The sequence below is a fragment of the Mus musculus genome, chromosome X, assembly GCF_000001635.26.
Source record: "Mus musculus strain C57BL/6J chromosome X, GRCm38.p6 C57BL/6J".
In the NCBI taxonomy this organism is placed as follows: Eukaryota; Metazoa; Chordata; class Mammalia; order Rodentia; family Muridae; genus Mus; species Mus musculus.
The window spans coordinates 75382395-75404845 of NC_000086.7; the positions used below are offsets into that span (position 1 = coordinate 75382395).

Here is a 22451-nt window from a genome sequence, read left to right on the forward strand (position 1 = left end):
CGCGATACTAGGGTCCCCCCCCCCCCCGCGCCCCCGAAATGGCCGCTAACAGTCAAGGTAAAGGCGGGAGCACGCGCGCAAGGGCCAGGGGTGGAATCACCTTTGTCGCTTAGAGTGAAGTACTGCTGGTTGCATGCTGAGTCGCTTGCTGGGTTCCTCCCTCCCCAGGGAGCTTCAATAGCACCTGGATAGGGCAGCGCGGAGACTTTTCTGGCGGGTGTTCTGGGATCTGGCCAAGGTCATACTTAAGCTGGCTTTTGAGTTACCCAGGGATGTTATCTCTGCCTAGCTCTTCTAGCCTTTCAGTGCCGCCCCTACCGAGGTGTCCCTAGGGAGATCCAGTTACTGTTCTCAGAAGCGATCTGGCTCCCTGACAGGAGTGTTTTTGTCTCTTACTGCCTCTCAAACACCTACAGTCCTCATTTTCATTGGTACTTTCCTAATTGATTGTTTTGAAAACAGTAGGAGATATAGTCGGCCCACTCAAAATAAAATCCCAGTGGAGCACTTTTTTTCTTTCTTTTTGTCCGTTTTCTTTTCTTTTCTTTAGTTACGTTAAGTCAGTCAATTCATTAAGCTCACAGTCATTACACTTGATGCAATTGCTGAGCAGAATACCTAGAAATTTCTGAGAAATCTTGTCTTACATAATTGTAGTGCTTACAATAATTATCGTTGTTTTCCTGGGCCTATAGACAAGGCTTGTAAATGTTGTTTACCAGTGTTTAATGAGCGGACTCTAATTGTTATCCATCCCATCTCACCCACCATCAACAGATAATTTGGTGTAGTCCAGTCTGGCCTCAAACTCAGCTATCCTTGTGTTTCAGCCTCTAGAGTGCGTGGAACTATACCCAACTAAATCCCACTTTTGACTAGAGCCATACGTTGAATGTATTGTATATGGTTTTTAAATATATATATATGAATATCTAGTGCTTCTAACACTATTGAAAGGACTTGCTTTGTACTGTGGAGTTACCTGAGTACCTTGATAGGAAAATGATATAATAGTATATGTAAATGTATTTCTATACTTCTTATTCAACTAATTTTGTGTATACTTAGGTCAATTCAACATCCTCTCTCTCTCTCTCTCTCTCTCTCTCTCTCTCTCTCTCTCTCTGTTTTTTGAGACAGGGTTTCTTTGTGTAGCCCTGTCTGTCCTGGAACTCAATCTATAGACCAGGCTGGCCTCAAACTAAGAAATCCGCCTGCCTCTGCCGGGCATGCACCACCACTGCCTGGCTTTTTCTTCTTCTTTTTTTTTTTATTAGATATTTTCTTTATTTACATTTAAAATGTTATCCCCTTTCCTGGTTTCCCCTCTGAAAACCCCCTATCCCATCCCCCCTTCCCCTGCTCACCAACCCACCCACTCTCTCTTCCTGGTCCTGGCATTCCCCTACACTGGGGCATCTAGCCCTCACAGGACCAAGGGCCTCTCCTCTCATTGATGACAGACAAGGCCATCCTCTGCTACATATGCAGCTGGAGCCATGTCCCTCCATGTGTACTCTTTGGTTGGTGGTTTAGTCCCTGGGAGTACTGGTTGGTTCATATTGTTGTTCCTCCTATGGGCCTGCAAGCTCCTTCAGCTCCTTCGGTCCTTTCTCTAGCTCTTCCATTGGGGGATCCTGTGCTCAGTCCAATATTTGGTCAAGAGCATCCACCTCTGTATTTGTCAGGCACTGGCAGAGCCTCTCAGGAGACAGTTATATCAGGCTCCTGTCAGCAAGCACTTTTTGGCATCGACAATAATGTCTGGATCAATGCAACATCTTATTGAATACTATAGCCTTTTGAATCTTGAACTTAGCCAGGCAGTGTTGGCACTCACCTTTAATTCCAGCACTGGGGAGGCAGGGGTGGGTGGATCCCTGTGAGCTTGAGACCAGTCTGGTTAATTCTGGGGCTCCACAGAGAAACTTTGTTTCACTGCTCCCAGCCCCAAAAACCTTTAATTTAGGTGGCTCTAAATTATACTGTAGTTTTGAAAGTTTGAACACTCTTAAACTTTCTTCCTAAGTTTTTTTTGTTTTTGTTTTTGTTTTTTTGTTTTTTTGGGTTTTTTTTTTTTTGCCGTTTATCATATAGAAGATTGACTTTTCTCATATGGTCTGTTTTCAGTGGGACTTTGATATTCCCATCCCAGTAAGAATTGGAATATATATTCTCTCTTCTTTAATCTGGATGGGAACTACTCTAGGCCAGTTTAGTGGTAGCAAAATTCAATAGCTTCTGAGGCCAGAACTTAAAATGATGACAGTTTTTTCTAGGTCCTTGACCTTTCCTTCACTTGAGACAGTCACCTCTTAAACTTAGCTTCAATGGTATTAAGGAAGTCCACTCTAGCCTCTGAGAAAAATAGTCTGTATATGCAACTGTAGACTTTTTAGATTATTATTTATTATTATATTATTCCAGACCCTGCCCTGTAAGTTTTCTAGCTGAAGCCTCAGATATCACAAAATGACAGAGAAGCCTTAATGGTGTGATTGAATTCCACATGCACAGAACCAACCAGAGATAATAGACAAAATAACTTTGTTTCATGATGTTTGAGCAATTTGTTGTACAGCTATTATAACTTCAACACTATTTTTGGTTCTTTGCCTGTCTATATACATTTTAAAATCCCTTAACCCAGTGGTTTTCAACCTTCCTAATGCTATGCCCCTTTAATGCAGTTTATCATGTTGTAGAAACACCAAGCATAGAATTGTTTTGTTGCTACTTCATAATTGTAATTTTGCTACTATTATAAATTGTAATGTACATATCTGATATGCAGGGTAGCTGATGTTTAACCCCAAAGGAGTCTGGATACACATGTTGAGAACCACTGCCTTAACCTGTAAAGGACATTTTGGTTTTGCTAAGGATTATATAATAATGAGAATGAACATCTTAATATTGAAACTCAGGTAGGAATCTAGCTCACAGGCTTAGCTTTTTAATCCCCTTAAATTTAGGAGGGGAGTGCTCTATAGTTTATCATTTTTTTCTTTTGCCTGCTAATATTTAGAAAGCACCTGCTTAATTTTATATATATATAAAGTTTTACAAGATAATTTAGGTATTGTTTTGTACAATAGCATTCATTTAGATAGCAGCCTGGATATTCATTCAAGTACTCTTCATTCCCTTGTTCATTTCTAGAGTTCTACTTAGCATTTCTTGGTTGAGTTACATCAGTTTGCCTCTTGAATGTTATTTCTCTCTTATTCTGGTAATCTTCTTGGACTCCAATTATATATGTGTGAAATATTCTGAAAATTTTTGCTTTGTTTAATTTTATAAAAATTATTTATTTATGTATTTATTTATTTAATAATGTATATGAGTACACTGTAGTTGTGTTCAGACACACCAGAAGAGGGCATCAGATCCCATTACAGATGGTTGTGAGCCACCATGTGGTTTCTAGGAATTGAATTCAGGACTTCTAGAAGAACAGCCAGTGCTCTTAACTGCTGAGCCATCTCTCCAGCCCCTCATGTAATTTCTTGATCATTTCTGATTCTGCCTCTATTTTCTATTCTTTTTTTAAAATGACAATTCTTGGGTTTTTCTTTTGTTTGTAAACAGTCTTACATGCTGAGTTTTTAACATTTGTTATCTTAATGCAGTATGTTTCCAAGGAAGAAGGATTGGACATAGTAGGTAAATCCAAGATGATCTTTGTTCAAACCAGGCATTATACTTTTTTTTCCCCTTTGGTTTTTTGAGACAGGGTTTCTCTGTGTAGCCCTGGCTATCCTGGAACTTACTCTGTAGACCAGGCTGGCCTCGAACTCAGAAATCCACCTGCCTCTGCCTCCCAAGTGCTGGAATTAAAGGCTGCACCACTACTGCGCCACCACTGCCTGGGACATTATACATTTTGTTAGCTTGTTTCCCATTCCAAAGCTTTGTTTCCTGATTACAAAATGGGATTAATAAGTAGTACCTATCTTTTCCTGTGCATTTAATTAAATAGTTTGTTACTAAGTACATTGTCTAGTAAAAAGCACCCGGTCAAATATTGTTTACTTATTCATTGGAGATCTATATAATACAGAAAATTGGTTTGTAGGTGGCTCCTAAAGAGGGGAATTTAAAAATACATATTTAGAATGCTTTTATTCCATAGCACTGTTTTTCCCTATGTCAGTTCAATTGTTTTTAAATTTGAGAGGAAAAACAATAGCAGACTAAGCCTAAGTTTTCAAGGTGCTACAATACATATATTCAAATTTATTTATTTTAGTCAGAATTTCTAAAATTCCAATCCAGAATTTCAGAGATATTTTACTATTTAAAATAGTTACCTGTCTGCTTTAAAAATCTCTTAATCTTGTTAGGAATAGTGGAAAACTATTATGAAAGTAAATATTTTCTTATTTTCTTAGTTCTTTTTTTAGTTTTTTATTTGCATATACTAATCATACACCATGATGGATTTTATTATGATTTTTATACATTTATACAATGTGTTTTAATCATATTTACTTTTGTCCTTCCCTATTCCTTCTGATCCCCTTCAATTGTTGTCTTGTCTTCACTATACTTTTTTTTGATGACCCATTGAGTTTCATTAGGCTTATTTATAGGAACATGTGTGAGAGATTGTTTACTAGCCCATAGGCACCTTACCATACCACTGAAGAAAATGTCTACTCCTTTGGCAGTAACCAGTAACTACATATCTTCATTCTTTTATAGGAAACTTTGATGGAAAATTTGAAGCACTGGATCTTGCAGAATTAACTAAAAAACAACCATGGTGGCGTAAGCTGTTTGGGCAGGAATCTGGGCCATCAGCTGAAAAATATAGTGTAGCAACCCAGCTGGTAATTGGGGGTGTTACTGGATGGTAAGTAGTGTTAAAGATTTGTAGTTTTTTGTGCCTGATTTAGTAGCATAGTTATAGAAACTGTCTACTCTAATTAATGAAAACACACTGACTTTACTGAAATTGTTCAATATGTAGTGGACCATCAAATTAAAGTACTATTTGATATTTATGCATGTACTGTCAGGTCCAAAAGAAACTTCACCCCCCCCCAAAAGACACTCCAAATATCCAGAAATAAGCTCAACCTGGACTATAAGAGGATTTCTGGTGGTTAGATGAAAAGTCAACATTCCTTAAGAACTTTTGAAAGATTCTCTTCTGTCAAAAGGAGTCATTCCCTTATCTCTGGAAAAAGAGATATATGGCTCTCCAATTAACACATATCAGCATATTAAGGTCCATGCTAGTTTTCAGGCTCCCTAAAGTCCCTATTCACAAGTACTTGTTATACATTTCAAAGCCCTAGCATTGGACTTTCTCTCCTCACAGCTACTCACACTTCATATAACCTGGCTATTCTCTCCTAAGATGCCCATGTCCAGACTGCTGACTATGTGTAATTTACTCCTCTTTCTGCTCTGGACTCTTCCAGATACCTCTGGCTGCTCTCTCTCTCATATCTACAATAAAAATCACCCCCTTAACTGTACCATGGAATGTCTGGTGCCAAAAACCTTGCATATAGGCAGGCACTATTTAAAGCTTATATATAGGTATCTCATCTCCTTCTTAAAATGACTTGGTAATTGTAATATCTATGTCCATTTTGTAGAAATTGAGGCTCAGAAAGTTTATCTAGATTCTAGGTCAAGGCAACATAGTAAGTGGTAGATTAAGATGTTAACCATTTATATTAGCTGTGCCAGATGTTAATGTTGCAGTTTTCATTTGTTGATGTGTATAAAATGTTTAGAGCCAATTCAGTGAGTGAGTAATGAATTCATCAATCTCAGAAAGTCCGTTTGAAAAATGTTATTGTAATGCAAATACACAGAACAGCTATCTATAAGGAATAGTTGGAGAACAAATTCCCATATAACAACCACTGAGGCTAAAAAATATGGCTAGTGTCCCCCAGAACTCTAAAAGTTGTTGGGGAGTTGCTTCTTTACTTAATTTTAATAATTTAGTGCAGTCAATTTGGTTTTGAACTTTGGATAAACACAATCACTATGAATTCTTTTGATTATTGCTTCTTTGTTGTTGTTTTGTTTTTCTGAGACAGGATTTATTTGTAGTTCTGGGTGTCCTAGAACTCATACTATATAACAGGTTGGCCTCAAACTCACAGAGACCCACCCACCTCTGCTTCCCGAGTGCTGGGATTAAAGACATACACTAGCACTGCCTGGCTTGATTCTTGCTTTTAAAAATGTTTTCTGTATTCAACCATATCATATGAAGCTCTAGCTTCTTCATTGTCATTTGTATTTAGAATTCCACTGTACTAATATACCATAGGATATTTTCCCAGTTGACCATTTTCAATTTTTAAATAATGTAGACAATGATGATATGAAATTATTATGCAAATTTCCTATTGTGAATGGGTACATTACTTCCTTGGTGTCTGTACCTAGTAGTCACTAAATTATTGGGTGTATACGTCTTTACCTTCATGAGATAGTGTCAGGCTGATGCCTAAAAGTGGTTACATTGCCACCAAGGACCAAGTGTTTCTGTTACACTACATCCTTGACCATATTTGTTGTTGCCATACTGGTAATTTCTTGCTAGCCTTTACAAGTAGTGTTTTTCTCATTGAGATTTTGTTTGCATTTTTTCCAAGTAGGGGTAAAAACTGAAGGCTTTTATATGTATTTATTTACTACTTAGACTTGTCTTTTATTAAATTCCATGTTTTCCCCCTCTGAAATTGTCATTTTTTGTAGTATTCATTTTTAAGAGTTTTGAGTGTGTGTGTGTGTATGTTGTGTGTGTATGTTGGTTTTGTTTTGTTTAGTTTTGTTTTGCAATGGAGTCTTTGGCTCAGCAATGAAGAAACTTAGCAGGGCCAGGCCTGGCAAACATGGTAATGCCCTCTTCCTTCTCCCATGTAAACCATAGATTACATCCTTAGTGCTAGCCATCAAGGTCTCTTCCCTTATTTGGACATGTTCTTATGCTAGACGCATTCCTCAGGGATGCAATCTATGTGAGAGGGAAGGGGAAAGGGCAAGATGCTGCCAGTACCATGTTTGGTAGGCCTGAGTCTGAGAAGTCCCTTCAAGCATGGTTCAGAACTTGTGATCCTCCTATCTCTGTGTCCCAAGTGCTGTTGTATACACAGATATTTATATTATGACTCATAACAGTAGCAAAATGACAGTTATGAAGTATCAATGAAAATAATGTTATAGTTGGGGGTCAGCACAACATGAGGAGCTGTAGTAAAGGGTCGCAGCATTAGGAAGGCTGAGAGCCACTGCGTTAGGATGATTCCTAGAACTCAGAGCTGTTTTACTCACAGTTACAACTTCATAACAAAATCAGGCAAGAAAAGATACACACAGGACAGCAGCCAGAAGAAACACATAAATGGATTTTCTACTTGTCTTTTATAGAGTCTTCTATATAAAGTGGATTTCTTGTATATAACTTATAGATAGATTTTACTTTTTTAAAGCACCCAGTTTTATATGGATTTGACCTTTAGTCCTCATGCTTACACAGTAAGTACTTTGTTCACTACACTATCTCCTCAGCCTCCTTCTCTTAAAATTCCAGTTTGAAATATCTTCCTTAAAAAGAAAAAAAAAGAACTATCTTCCTTTTGAAGAGAGTGTTTAGACTCTTTGTGTATAATTTCTTGAGGCAGGGTCTCTCTACATAGCCCTAGCTATCTGGAACTCTCTATGTAGACCACACTGGCCTCTGCCTCCTGAATGAATGTCAAGATTAAAGACATGCATTACTATGGCCAGCTTGCATATACACTTTTTGTTGACAAGCTTCATATAGGGTGGTACATGCATGTATTCTTGGTATATGCAAGGGGCCTAGTTAAAAAAAAAAAAACCCGAAATGGATGCTCCATGGTTAGAAGTGGGAAGAAATTTTTATTGTGGATAAGAGAGAGAAAGAACATCCAAGGCCATCTGAAAAAGTCCAGAGCCAAGAGAAAAAGAATCAGACTGGACATAGCCATATCTGCAAAACAAGGGAGAATAGCAGGGAATAGCAAGAGATAGAGTAGTGGGAATGGTAGTGAGAGAACAGTGGAAATAGTGAGAATTCGGGGGAGGGGGTACCTGGTCTATACAGAGAATAAAGTGGGTCTGGGGGAAAGGAAACCTGTTAACTGAAACAAACTCGGGGTTTGGGGTAGGGGTGGAGGTGAAATGGGCTAGGATGCTAATGTGGACTTTGAAATGTATAATGGGTACTCATGAATAGGGACTCTAGGAGCCTAGAGGCTAACATGAGCTTCTGTTTCTATACATTGTAAGAAGGAGCTAAATCATTTCAAAGTAAGTAGGATATTGTTAGAAGTTTGTGCTTGTGTGCATCTGACAGCGTGTCACGTCCGATCTTGGTTTGGTTTCATAGGTGCACTGGTTTCGTATTCCAGAAGGTTGGAAAATTGGCTGCAACAGCTGTAGGAGGTGGATTCTTTCTCCTTCAGGTTTGTCTGTTAAGTTTTTCTAGGTGTTTGGAAATTCTACCTGCTCATTAACATATTGTGAGAAATTGTAGCCTTGGATATATTACATTAAAATATAATGTAATTGTTTTTGTGTGCTATTTTTCAATGCTACTAATCATTTGAGTGAAATCTTAATTCCTAGTCACATTTTATTTCATGTTTATACTGTTAAGAGCCACCACGTGGTTGCTGAGAATCAAACTTGGATTCTTTGGAAGAGTAGCTAGTGTCTTAACCACTGAACTATCTCTCCGGCTAATTTTTTTTTTCTTATTGACTTCTATAACAACTTCACTGTTTATAAGTGCTAATGTTTTACTTTACATATACATGTGTTCTCTAATTTATTTGGGTAACTAATTGGTTGATGGTGTTATGGATAACCCTAATTTATCAGAAACAACATACTTGAATCGATTTTATTCTGTCCACATTTCCATGAAAAATTATTTACATTGAACTTACTACTTTGGCTTTCATTTTAACATCTTATTTTTAAATTTTATGTAAAACTTTGTAAAACTCAGTGTATACATTAAATGATTGCCAACAGTTGAAGACAGTTCTTTATTTCTATTACCAAATATGGAACATTGAATGTAGTATGTACATTTTGCCCAAAAGTCACAAAAATAACTAATTTCTCCAATAATGTAAGTCAAAAGAGTTTTGATTACCTATTTGCAAGATTTATCTTGACAAAAAGAAATGCCAAAGACCATGTTCCTTATTACTTTTTTATTACTGTTAAATTTGTAGCTGGCAAACCATACTGGATACATCAAAGTTGACTGGCAAAGAGTAGAAAAAGACATGAAGAAAGCCAAAGAGCAGTTGAAAATTCGTAAGAATAAGCAAATACCAACTGAGGTCAAGAGCAAAGCTGAGGAGGTAAGACTTGTTTTGTTCAGATTTAATATATGAAAAGTACAGGCAGTTTTGTGTAGAAAACAGGATATATAATTATCTTAGCAGTATAAAAAGCTTTATGATAACAAAGAACTTGGAGCAGTGAGACAAAAACTATATTCTATGTCACTCTTAGAATATCATTACTGTAAAAACAATTTGCATGGGACAAGGTCTCATTATATAACCCAGGCTGGCCTAAAATTCCTGCTTCAACCTCTTAAGTGCTAGGATAACATGTATGTGCTACCTAGTGTATTTCATGAAGGCACTTTAAAAATGTATTTTATTTTATTTTTTATCTGTATGTATTTTTGCCTATATGTATATCTGTATACGTACAGATACAAGTGTGTACCTGTGGTGCTTGTAGGGGCAATAAGAGGGCATCAGATCAGGGGCTGGAGAGATGGCTCAGCAGTTAAGAGCACTGACTGCTCTTCTAGGGTTCCCAAGTTCAATTCCCAGCCACCACATAGTGGCTCACAACCATCTGTAATGGGATGCAGTACCCTCTTTTGGTGTGTCTGATGGGTGCAACAGTGTACTCACATAAATAAAATAAGTAAATCTTTTAAAAAAGGGCATCAGATCTCATGGAACAACAGTTACCAATGGCTATGAGCTGTCATGTGGGTGCTGAGAATTGAACCTGGGTCTTCTGTCTTTCCAGCCTCTTGTAAAGCTTAGTAATTGAAATATTTGATGACCTTTGTCAGTAAATGAGAATACAAAGGAAATGAAGATAGTAGTTGTACTTAACTAGTTCTTATAAGAGTGGGGGTACCACAGTTGTTGGGGTGTACTGCCAATGTGAACATTTTGAATTACATTTTATCTCTGTGCCTGCTCATCTTTGAAATAGCCAAACTGTTTGTTCTGCACATGATTAGTAGAAATGCTTAGATTATAGATTGGTAGCCTTTTTCTGAAGATAACCAGATGGTAAATATTTTCAGTTTTTGAGTTATGGTCTCTATCACAACAACCTGACTTCCTCATATAGAGTGAAAATAGCCATAAATGATATATGTCCTCCACACACATGAATGCGCATTCATATATACATACTCCTCAGATAAACATATGAAAATATAAGTAATTTTTAAAAGATTTTTCTTTAGTAGACCTCTGTTTGAGGAAATATTAAGGGCTGCAGTGGAAGTGAAACAAGGAGACATAATGTCCTAGATTCATTTTGTTTCTGGAATAAAGTATTCTGACCAAAAGCAACTTAAGGGAGGAAAGGGTTGATCCAGCTTACAATTCTAGGCTTCAGGCCATCATTGAGGGGAAGTCAAGGCAGGAACTTGGACAGCTAATCACATTAATCCTAAATTGAGAGCAGAGAGAAACAAGTGGATCTTTGCTGTCTGCTTTCTCTCCCACACAGCATTTCCTCTGACCAAGTAATCAATTCATCGCCAAAGACCATGCGGCAAGAATTACAGAGAATGTTCTTGGCTGGTTGGCAGACAGGCTTCTGCTCACCTAGCTTTTTTGTACAGTTCATGTCTAGGGAATGGTGCTGCCCACAGTATTGTAGGCCATCCTATAGTAGCCAACAATCAGGACAGTCCCTTACAACATGCCCAGGTCAATATGATCTAGGTCAGTGGTTTTCATCCTTCCTAATGCTGTAACCCTTTAATATAATTCCTCATATTGTCGTGACCCCCCAATCATAAAATTATTTTCATTGCTACTTCATAACTGTAATTTTGCTATTGTTATGAATTATAATGCAAATTATCTATGTTTTCAAATGCTCTTAGGCAACCCAAGAACCACAGGTTGAAAAACACTGAAATAGAAATTCTCTTCTCAGATAATAGTTGGTTGTGTCAAGTTGACAGTTTAAGCTAACTAGGATATCTAGATACAGAGGTAGTGAAGAGACACTGTGTACTTTGCATAATGGTGCAAGGAGGATGGACGGAGAGTGATGGGAATGTAACAGTGCAAATGGCTTACATCGTTGGAAAGTGCTTAACTTCAAGAACTGATTTGGCCTGGCCTGGGGATATGGCTTAGTGGGTAAAGTGATTGCCATGCAAGTCTGAAGACCACAGTTTTGGATTCCTAGCACTCATGTGAGGCCAGGTGGGTGAGGTGGTCTGCTTTCAGTCCCAGGGCTATGGCAAGAATCACCAGAGCAAGCTGGCTAGCCTGCATCGTAATCTCTAGGTCCAGCAAGAGATCCTGCCTCAGTATATAATGTAAGTGAACCAGGAAGACACCTATCAATCTTGGCCCTTCATACGTATGTGCACATATTCATATATATGTATGTACAATAAATAAACACATTACACACACACCACATAATGCAAAAACAAAAAGAAATGATTAGGTCAGAATGTTGGATATGTATTATTTCATATTTCTCCTGAAGTAGTCAGGAGAATAATAAAATGATAAGATAGCCATACAGAATGCCTATCCATGTATGTACTAAACCTTAGATGAATAGGAAGTTTTGTAGTAAAGTAACTTAGTATCAAATCTTCTGTTTTTCAGGTTGTATCATTTGTAAAGAAGAATGTTCTAGTGACTGGAGGATTTTTTGGAGGCTTTCTGCTTGGCATGGCATCCTAAGAACTTCACTTCATTGTTCTATTTTTATAGTTGTTTGTTTCTTGCCAGCAGCTTCTACACTCCAACATAGGACAATCGGCACTCCTCTTCCTCATCTTCTCCTGTGCCTTCCTCCCTGTTGTAGCAAATCTGAATGGCTTTAATAGGCTTCTCCTGGTGCAAGGTCTTCTCAGGCCTTCTCAATTTAACACGTTGGAAGAGACAGTAGGTGTTAACTCTTCCAGTACCCTCCTTACTTGGTTGGTGTGTAGCTTAACAAGAATGTTCCTTTTCCCCTATGTAAGATCCTTTTCCAAACTCAATTTGTTACCTTATTACATGTTACATGAAAAGGAACCAAATACATTTGCCTTTAAGCATGAAAAAATTTTGGTATCTTGGTGTATGCTTTCTTTTTAAATTGGTTTTAGGCTATAGAAAGAGAGGTATTTATACTTACTATAATTATGTTGCCAAAATGGCAGTGTAAGTACCAACACTAAAAATATTAAATGAACTTCTGCAAACAATGCATGAAGTAATATAAGTATTATATATGGTAGGTGGGTCTTTATGGAAACCAGCTGTAAGAACTTCATGAAATACAACATTTAAGCAAGAATTTGAAATGTATTTCTTTTACATACGAGTACTCTATCTGCATGTTCAACTCTGTGCCAAATCCCATTACAGATGGTTGTAAGCCACCATGTGGTTGCTGGGAATTGGACTTAGGACCACTTGAAGAGCAACCAGTGCTCTTAACTGCTGAGCATCTCTCCAGTCCCTTAAGCAAAAATTTTAAAGAGATGTTCCAGGCATTCAGAATAAGAATAGCATATGTGTAATAAATTATTTTCATCAAATGCAATCTCCATCAGAAATATTGCTTAATATAAAAATCCATGTATACTTTACATTATTCCATAATAGCTATTACCATGAGCTCAACTCCAACTACAAAAGCATCTTCCAGAAGTTAAGTCTTCTATCATCTTCATTATACCCACAGGGCTTACTGCTTAATAGATTTCAAATATTTTTGAATATATTAATTGTATAAAGAAAGCTTCCCGTTAAAGGTTAGGTTTACCTCAAATGAATTCTTAGATATGTAGATGATCCTTTGTGCAATAGTATATTTTTAAGGTCATACATTAAGCATAATTACTTTTTTGACATACCTTAACATTGACATACTTTTGAAAATTGAAACTACCAGTGGATGTGTAAAACTAATTAGGATTCACCTATTTGCATTTCCTCACTACGTTTTGATTTTATTTGAGCCAATATAAGTTATTCTACTTGTAATACATATTAATCATCTTTCCTTACATGGTAGTATAACCAGCCTTGGTATATATTTTTCTCAAAAATTTGAAGATGATTTTTCACTATTTACTGTGGAAACATAAAGAGAGTACAGTGATTTCCCCAAGTATCCATTGCTTGCCTATAGCAATCATGTAATTGTATTTTTTATCAATTATTATAATATACCTGCCATTTTATTGTTTGCCATATGTATTCAATACTAAAAATCTAAATATTTTTTTGTTTTAAAACTTTAAAAAAGGGCTGGAGAGATGGCTTAGCCATTAAAGGCTAGGCTCACAACCAAAAGTATAAAACTTTTAAAAAAATCATAATACCTTTTTATTACAGAAAAATTAATAATGGTTAATGTCAAAACCATGCAGTATTTAAAATCCTCTTTGTATGTACAATATATTTATTGACACCTGTGTGCTATCATCTGTTTTATAGTTCTTTGTATTCTTCTTGGGGTTGTGCCATTTATGGTGATTCTTGATGTAGCCATGTTGTTCTCCCTGTGTCTTAAGTATCATTGGCATGGTGAGAGCAAAAGCTACTGCAATGCCCCTTTGGGTATGTGGTGAGGAGTGGTCATCTAGTATCTCTCTAGTGGGTTGGTAGCTGACTTCTGATCCATCTGCTTTCTTTCTGATTAATAGGGGTTACAACTAATAGACTAGTGGACTGGAGTTCCTTCAAAAGGTTATAATAGGTAATGGTCTAGACTCACATTCTACCCTGGTCTGAAATAAAATCTATAATTCTATCCTCAAGTTGGTCAGACTCCACTTGTGTTTGTGTAGAGGTGGTGCAGAGGGTTATTAGTCACAATTAGCACACTTCAAGCTCCAGTTTAGGTCAGTGGTTAGTGAAGTAGCCTCAAGCAGTTTGGGGAACCTCTATTGAGGGCTCATTGAGTCAGCATCTTTGCTTCATCTTAAATGGGAGATTACTGGGGATGTAGCTCAGTGGTAAAGCATTTACCTAGTGTTTGTGAGGGCCTGGGTTCAATCACCAACATTGTGAGAACAGAATAGCCAAGCAGGCTTGAGTTTAAATGGGAGATTACATTTTCTGAAAAAAGCAGGTAGCTGTCTTTCCATGCACAACCTAAATGTTACCAGGGTGAGGCAGTTACACTATTGAATACATTTGGTTTTGATTAGTGTTAATGTTTTCAATGAAAATGACCCCCATAGTCTCATAGGGAATGACACTAATAGGAGGTGTGTCCTTGTTGAAAGTAGGTGTACCTTATTGGAGGAAGTTTGTCACTGGGAGTGGGATTGAGGTTTCAGAAGATCAAGCAAGGCCTAGTGGTTCATTCTCTTGCCTACTGATCCAGATGTAAAGCTCAGTCCTTTCTCTAACACTGTGTCTGCCTGCCTAGATGATAGATGCTTCCCACCATAATGATAATGGACTAAACCTCTGAACTGTAAGCCAACCCCAATTAAATGTTTTCGTTTATAAGAGTTGCTGTGGTCATAGTGTCTCTTCACAGAAATAGAAACCCAAAATAAGACAATTAGCAAGACCTGTTAGGCAGGGCACATTTTTTTTTTCAAATACCCAAAATCCAATAAAATGATAGCCCCTTTACCAGAGGTGATAGAGTTGAATTTCCTTGATGTAAGATACTGAGAAGCTTGGTGTTTAAAACTGTGTTGGTATCTTTACTTCCCCTTGCTGGCAGAAATGCAGTAACATTACTTCCATCACTACTCTATAGCTCCTGGTTCACTTCTGGTACCCCTCAAGGGCACTATGGCTCTGCCCTGCATCCTTACCACTCTGGACAACCTTTGGACCAAATGCACCTCCCATAAGAGATAGGGTAAGATGAGGATGCTGCTACAGAGTTGCAATCCTTATGATATTCTCCATTAGACAGAAGGCCCAGGGGTAGAATCAGAGGCACTTTCTTTTCTGGCATGCCTGTGTGGGCTCAATGGATAGATTACAACATTTCTACTCTACGCAAGGCTCTGTAATACTATTTTTGACCAGAAACCCAGGGGATGTAGGCCCACCCATTGTTTGTGATCATTCTTATAACAGGCTAACAAGACTCCTTCAAATGACCCCTTGTTTGGCATGACCCCTCAACACTCTAGACATTGGTAAGCAGTTTTGAGGTTTTTGACTCCCCCGTATGCCCCGTCATTTGGGCCAGAGCCCTTGCTACTGGATCTGGGAAGTTAATGTCTCATAGATTATGACAGACTAGACATAATTCAAATGGATTCAGCAAAGAAAGAGCTATGTAATTCTAGTTACTCTAGTTTTAAGGTGTGTGTTGTGGTTTTTGAAGGTAGAAGTCTGTAGTTAATTATTAAGAATATCCTCCTCATTTTTTTCATATTTGTCAGAAAAAAATGTACACAACTAAGGGTTAAGCTCTTATTTTAAACCTGTACTTTTTTGTTTGAGAAAATATCACAAATCTCTTCCTGAAACATTGATATACAAATGAATTTGAAATTTTTTTCGTACAGTGTTTCATCTGAGAGGGAAGTTTTAGAAAGCAGGGAAATGAACCTGCTTCCTAAATTAGTAGTTTTCTTTCTTTTTGACATGAGAACTTGACTTTGTGAAATAGAGCCTTTATTTAAAATATTCTCTTTGGTCAGTTAATCAGATTTCTGTGAACTGTTGGAAAACTTTTAGTTCTGGACCTGATTTCCCAGAATCTATGCAGTGTTGCTTAGACCCTGTCCTGCTTTTATTCTTCTTAGGAGCTGGAGAATTTGAAGAAAAGCCAGCCTGCCTGCCTTCTTTTCCTTTGTCATTTCTTCCTCCTACTCCTTTCTGTTCTCAGTACCACTTTTCACATTTTTGATGTATCAAAACTATCTCCTTTTTCCAATAATAAAATGTTAAGAAATTATGTGATTACTAAGAGCATAAGTTCTGATCCTTGCTTACACAAGGGAATCACCTGTAGAATTTTAAATGTTGATGTGTGGCTCTTGTCCTAATGGTTTTTACTACACTGGTCCAAGATGGCATTGTGGCATGCTGAGGTTTCACATACCTCGGATTTTCTTGATGATCAGTGAAGACAGAACCACCGAAGAGTTGGAAGTAGGTGCTGAGAAAATTACAATTCTGTTAACAAGTGAATACTTTTTTGGTTTTTTTTTTGTTTGTTTGTTTTTTTTGTTTTTTTTGAGACAGGGTTTCTCTGTGTAGCCCTGGCTGTCCTGGAACTCACTTTATAGACCAGGCTGGCCTCGAACTCAGAAACCTGCCTGCCTCTGCCTCCCAAGTGCTGGGATTAAAGGCGTGCGCCACCACGCCCGAAGTGAATACTTTTTAAATTGTATTTTAAAATTAACTTGAAATGATTTCTGGATACTGAACACGAGTGTAATATCACAATTTACTAAGTTACATTGTCAAGAAGAAAGGCATACTATGACAAAATGGAAAAGTGGGGATTTTTGCCATCAGTATATGCTGAAACTCTGCTGCGCAAATGTCACCCTACAATTGATTTACCCACTATTATTGAAGAGTACTTCCCAGTGTTACTGTGTCAAAAATCCAGGAGCTAAAACTGAGATAATGCAGGGCAAATTTTTATTTTTAAAATAAAATTGTGCCTAGCTTATAGTCCCCCTTAGTAGGACAATGGGGTGGCATTTACGCTGTAGCAGAGGAATTCTTATATAGGTTCTTCATGCCTTTTGTAAGCAAGCAAAGCTTAACAGAAGCAGAACTTTTGCCATTAGTATTTAGCATAAACATATTATTACAAGTTTTAAATGCCAGTGTAGTCAGCCAGTTTCAGAAAGCCTCATTTTTCAAGTCAAGTTGACCTGGTTCTCAGGAGGTCTTTGTAGTCTGTTGGCTTAAAAGCAAAGCAAAGCAAAACAAAACAAACCAGAAATACAAGTGCAAGTACCAAGACTTTGGAAACAAGTCTGGAACTGACTTGGGAGAATGGAGGGCCTGTTATTATTTAACCCATATTAAACTCAATGGTGAAGGTAGAAATGGGGGAGTCAGCTTCTAACAGTAGCTAAAGTCTGTCAATCACTAACTGATTAACAGCATCACTAATAGCTGCTTGGAACTTTTTGTGTTTCCAAAATGAGGGATGAGATCATAGTTGTCACAAGAGTTCTTCCCCAGAGACTGAGTTTCAGTGTTAGTCTTGGTCAGCGTTATATAAAAAGTACTTCAGTGACTATTCAATTTTTATGTATGCCATAATAGCTAAAGAGAATAAGAATTATGTCAATGTCTTTCAATAGGTCTGTTAGCAAACTAAGACAGAATAGTTTAAAGAAAGGAACAACTACTTGGAAGCTCTTAAAATTCAAATTAAGGTAGTATTCTTAAAGAGACAAACCCTTACAATGTTTTAAAACTTGATTAAGTAAACTGCAATAAAACAGAAAAAAACCCATCTATTTCAGTGATGTCAGATATTAGTGAGTCATATATTAAGTCCTAAGCAATCACGATCAAATGTTATTTTAACTGTAATTTAGATTCATAGATGATATAAATATAATTGTAGTGTGCTTTATTAAAATGGTTTTACTATTAATGAGAGTTCCCTCAAATTATTTCATAGAAATTTAAAACTGCTACCCTCCTTTGTGGACCAACTATCTCTTAGGCAGCATATTCCCAGCCAATCTGTATGAAAGAAAATATCAAAAAACTAAACTCTGGCAAGAATGTAACCCATTTATATGTGTCTAGGTTAGCATTCTTCAAGTGTTCTTCAACAACAGAAGAAATCTTTTATATCATTGTTACAGTGATTCTCAGAAATGCTTTTGAAGAAAAGAGTTGGATTGAGGAGGGTGTGTGGAGGGGTAGTGGTGGCAGAATTCACCAGCATATATCATTATGGGAGGAGAACTGACTCCAGAAAGTCCCATCAGCGTACCCTGAAGACATAGTAGGATTTAATCTCCCTGGTAGGTAGGCAGATAGGAAGAGGGACCATGGCTAAGTAATAAAGGTGGAACATTTTCAAGATGGTTGATTTTCTCCTCACACTCCTGACTTGACACAAAAGCCTGATAGCTCAAAACAAGCTTTTTGTCTTTTGAGGCATGGTGAGAATATGTTATATACAACAAGTGTGGGGTACTCAATAGCCATCCTTTATTTCTTCAAACTGACCAACCCTAAATTAGGGGAGGAAAACTTCAGAGATTTAAAAATCCCCAGCCTTCAAGAAGAGACTGGATTTTTGTCTTCCTGAGGCTTCACTCTGCTTTGCAGAGGGTCTTTTTCTGTGTGTCTCCTGAATGGGTATATCTCCTTACCCACAATAAATGCCTTTCTTCAGCTGTTGATTCTACCTGCGATTTCCCTGGTGCCACCTGTTACCCTCAAGCTTTTTCTTGCCATTCAATCCTTTAACTGGCAAATTAAGACCCCTAGACTATGTCAATGGTATATGCACATGCCTATACTCAAATCACACATACATACACTAAAAGTTAAAAGAAAAAAAAGAAAATATTTGGTGCCAAAAAATGGTATTTGGACATTAAGGAACTAACATTTTCTCATGGTTTTTTGTTTGTTTGTTTGTTTTGTTTTGTTTTGTTTTTCGAGACAGGGTTTCTCTGTGTATCCCTGGCTGTCCTGGAACTCACTCTGTAGACCAGGCTGTCCTTGAACTCAGAAATCTGTCCGCCTCTGCCTCCCAAGTGCTGGGATTAAAGGCGTGTGCCACCACCGCCTGGCATCTCATGTTCTTACAAACACATTTTTATCCTTTTTTTTTGAAACAGTGTCACAACATAGTCTAGACTACTCTAGAGTAACTGAGGATAACCTTGAACTCCTGATTCACCTGAGTGCCTGGTTTATGCAGTGTTGGGGATCAAACCTATGGCCTTGTTCACATTAACCAAGTACTCTACCAACTGAGCTACATCCCTAGTCCCAAAAGGCATCTTACTTTGGGGGAGGAGGATTGGTGAAGGACAATAGTAGTACTAGTAACTATTTAAGGAAAGCAAATGGACATAAAATAGCTGTCTGCTATTAACAGGTTTCCTTTAGTAGTTTGCTTTGATATCATCTGGATCTACTATAGATTTTGGTTATAAGGAAATAAAGAATAAATAAACCAACTAAAATTCTTATTTCTATTGATGCCTGCCTGACTATTGTACAGCAGTTTCCTCTGAGATTGATATTGTTGGGATTCAGACAAACATCTGAGGTGCATATTTTACATACCAAAGCAGACCTGGCCTCCAGGTTCTCCCAGCATTGCTCAGTTCCTACCTGTTGCAGGACATGAGTGGCATATCCTACCCTCTGCCCTGAACTTTACAGCTGAAGGGCTGGACTTCCCCTCCCACAGAAGCTCTATATAATCCAGACAGTCTGGCCTCTCCCTTTCTGCATTTTCTTTCTCACTGCTTATACACACCCTTTCTCTTTCCTCTCCCCTTTGTCTCCCTCCCCATAGTGACTTCCTTGGCGTTTCTTTGGGATCAGTGAACCCACCTGAGAGTGACTTCCCAATAAACCTGGCTTTATATACTTTGGCTCAAATTGGCTTATTTCACCAGCAGAGAAAATAAGCTTATCAGAAATGCTCCATCTTGCAAGGAAGTTCCTTAAGCAGAAAAGTAAACAACTCAAAATAGCTTCAGGAAATCCCTGAAATCAACCAGATTCACTAGGCTTCTCCCCGCACACCCCCTTCAAATAAGCAATACAGCTGCAAAGAAGAAACCAGCTGGGCTACCTGGAAGAGGTTTAGACCAAATAAGTCACTTGAGATACTCTCCAACTTGTTGAACTGGCTGCAGACTATTCAGTATGCTCCAAATTCCCAGCTTTTGTGATGTTACCTGTGCTAGGGTGGGCTTTGGTGATGCAGCAGTCTGTGAGTCATTTCTGCTCCTGTAAGTAACCCCAATAAAACTCATTGGCTCACCAAGTTGGGACTTTAGTGGTACCCATACTCTGGTCTATCATGCCTCCCTATCTGGGGTGAGTAGATATGTGTGTAGCATCTCCCCATGAAAAGTTTTGTCGAAAAACACTGAGTAGAAGGACAGTCCAAGATGGATTCACTGAAGATAACAAGGATGGATGACCTGGGTGGGACCTAGCTCCTTCAGGGAAATAGAAACTGAATGTTCTACATGTTTCAGAGATCATCTGACCCTTATCTCAGCAGAGCAGCTTGACCAGAACATCCTGTTTTTCTAAATGTCCCCTTTGCCAGCATCCTGCTATCATTATGACCAGAAGTACCCCCATAAATTTTTTTTTGCTTACAGCTGGTTCGATGCTCTCCCACCCAACTAAAACCACCATACAAAACCCCAAACTCTGCTTTTTGTGGGGCTGCTCTCCCTTTATTTGGAGACAGCCCAGAAGAACAGGCTTTAAATAGAAACTTCTGGCCTCAGTGCAGTTCTGGCAATTTCTTTCATTAGGCCTCATAGTGACTTCCAGTGAAAAGTGCTTCTTCTATTCCTTCATGATAAATTAGGGATGGCTGAACATGAACTTGAAATCCCACCAATACCTGGTCTTGCTCCAAGCTCATTTGAAATCCCATCAATCCCCACTCTAGAAATCTCCACCCTGTAAAATTCTGCCCCTCCCCCAAAAAACCTATAGAAACCCTGCCTTCCATTCAGTTCTTTGCTGCTTTTCTCCAAGGCAGAGGCCATCACCCTGTGTCTTTCCCTATATATCACATGTGAGATTTGTTATATGGTTTGACTTTGTGGAAAGGATACATTTCCCTTCAGAGTTGTAACACTTACATTGGGGTCACCATTCTCTGAGCTGTAACACTTACAGTAACAAGCCAATGAAAATTAAGCTTGCCCTTGGCCTGTCCCTGAACATGAGACTTGGGAATCCCTGCCCCCATGACTTAGCATTAACAGCCAAGCAATGCTTTTAACAGCATTGTATTTTTCCACTGGCTCACTGCATATTCTCCAAAGACCCCATAAAACCCTGCCCCTCTGTTCCCAGTCAGATACAACCACCATTCTGTGTCTCTTGCCAATAAATCTCTTGTGTGGTTTGTTGCATGGTGTGATTTTGTGTTATTTCTTGGCTCCTCACTGCCAAGATACCCTTGCATTGGAAAAAACTTTTACTATATGCCTTTCCTATCACTGAGTATCTGTGGCTAGGCACTGTAGTGAAGATGCAGAAGGAAAAACATGTTTCTACTGGTATCTGGAAGAAAATGGAAGTATTGGTATTGAGTTAGGTCAAAGGAAACTTTGAAGTAATGTAGCATGTAATCTATGAAGGGTATTATGATTCTAATGCTAGAGAGCCTCATGTGACTTAGGTTTTATCACTGGCACTACTAGTCTTGTTAAATAGCTAGTTATGTATTAGCAGGCCTGAAGATTATTGAGGATGGCTCCTGTCATAATCAGCAGTTTATAAAACCATGAAATGAAGGACTTTGTTTACCAATCCAAAGAACAGGATCTGAGTACCTTTGCCCTTGGATAGATGACATTGTGAACTATTAGGAAGATCATAAGATTTACTATCAAGCCAGGGGCTTTCTGGTAAAGAACAAAGCCATAACTTTGTTCCCTGTCTCTTTTGAGTTAATCTAAATGGGCCTATCAATTACCTGGATAGGAAAACACCCCTGGCAAAGCTGCCTGTTCTGGAAAGTTTAGAAAATAGTATACAACCAGGGCTGGAGAGATGTCTCAGGGGTTAAAAGCACTGGTTACTCTTCCAGAGGACCTCAGTTCAATTCTCAGCACCCACATGGTGGCTCACAACTGTCTGCAACTCCACTTTCACGAACTCCAACACCCATATAGGTATACAACCACACATGTAGGCATAACACCTATTGATATAAAATAAAAATAAAGGTAAAAACATGTTGAAAGAAAAAGAAAATAGTATGCAATCTATATCAATAGATATGTCGGCATAATGGTCACTCTGGCAATTGCCCACTTACTCTTCAGAGTATTATTCTATAATAATCTCTGTTTTCTGCACTATGCTCTGTGTATCTCATTCCTATTCAACAGAGGTCCAAGATTTGGTGAGGAAGGTCAACATAGAGATAACATTCTGAATTCAGTGGTTAAAGGCAAATTCATTAACATCTGTATCTAATAGTCTCTTAAAATTCATTTAGTAACAAACCAAAAA

The 22451-nt window shown here is 38.1% G+C and overlaps 2 protein-coding genes across 2 annotated transcripts in view; one reads left to right on the top strand and one right to left on the bottom strand.

Annotated features, from left to right (window-relative positions):
- Positions 1 to 344, bottom strand: part of F8 (coagulation factor VIII) — a 212395-nt gene extending 212051 nt beyond the window's left edge. The window contains exon 1 of the mRNA XM_006527790.4: positions 101 to 344. Within this exon, the coding sequence (XP_006527853.1) occupies positions 101 to 135 (35 nt within the window). The 5' untranslated portion in view covers positions 136 to 344. The remainder of the gene's footprint in view (positions 1 to 100) is intronic.
- Positions 5 to 14764, top strand: Fundc2 (FUN14 domain containing 2). Its single transcript, NM_026126.4, has 5 exons — positions 5 to 57; positions 4708 to 4858; positions 8390 to 8465; positions 9246 to 9377; positions 11916 to 14764. Exons 1-5 carry the CDS (start codon positions 39 to 41, stop codon positions 11991 to 11993), a joined length of 456 nt encoding a protein of 151 aa, NP_080402.3. The 5' UTR covers positions 5 to 38; the 3' UTR covers positions 11994 to 14764.
- Positions 14765 to 22451: the final 7687 nt, after the last annotated feature.

Bases quoted from the DNA above. Each gene is read 5' to 3' on its own strand.
- Fundc2 (NM_026126.4), top strand. The intron at 8,466-9,245 runs GTTTGTCTGTTA...TTAAATTTGTAG, and splicing joins GTGGATTCTTTCTCCTTCAG to CTGGCAAACCATACTGGATA. The intron at 9,378-11,915 runs GTAAGACTTGTT...TCTGTTTTTCAG, and splicing joins TCAAGAGCAAAGCTGAGGAG to GTTGTATCATTTGTAAAGAA.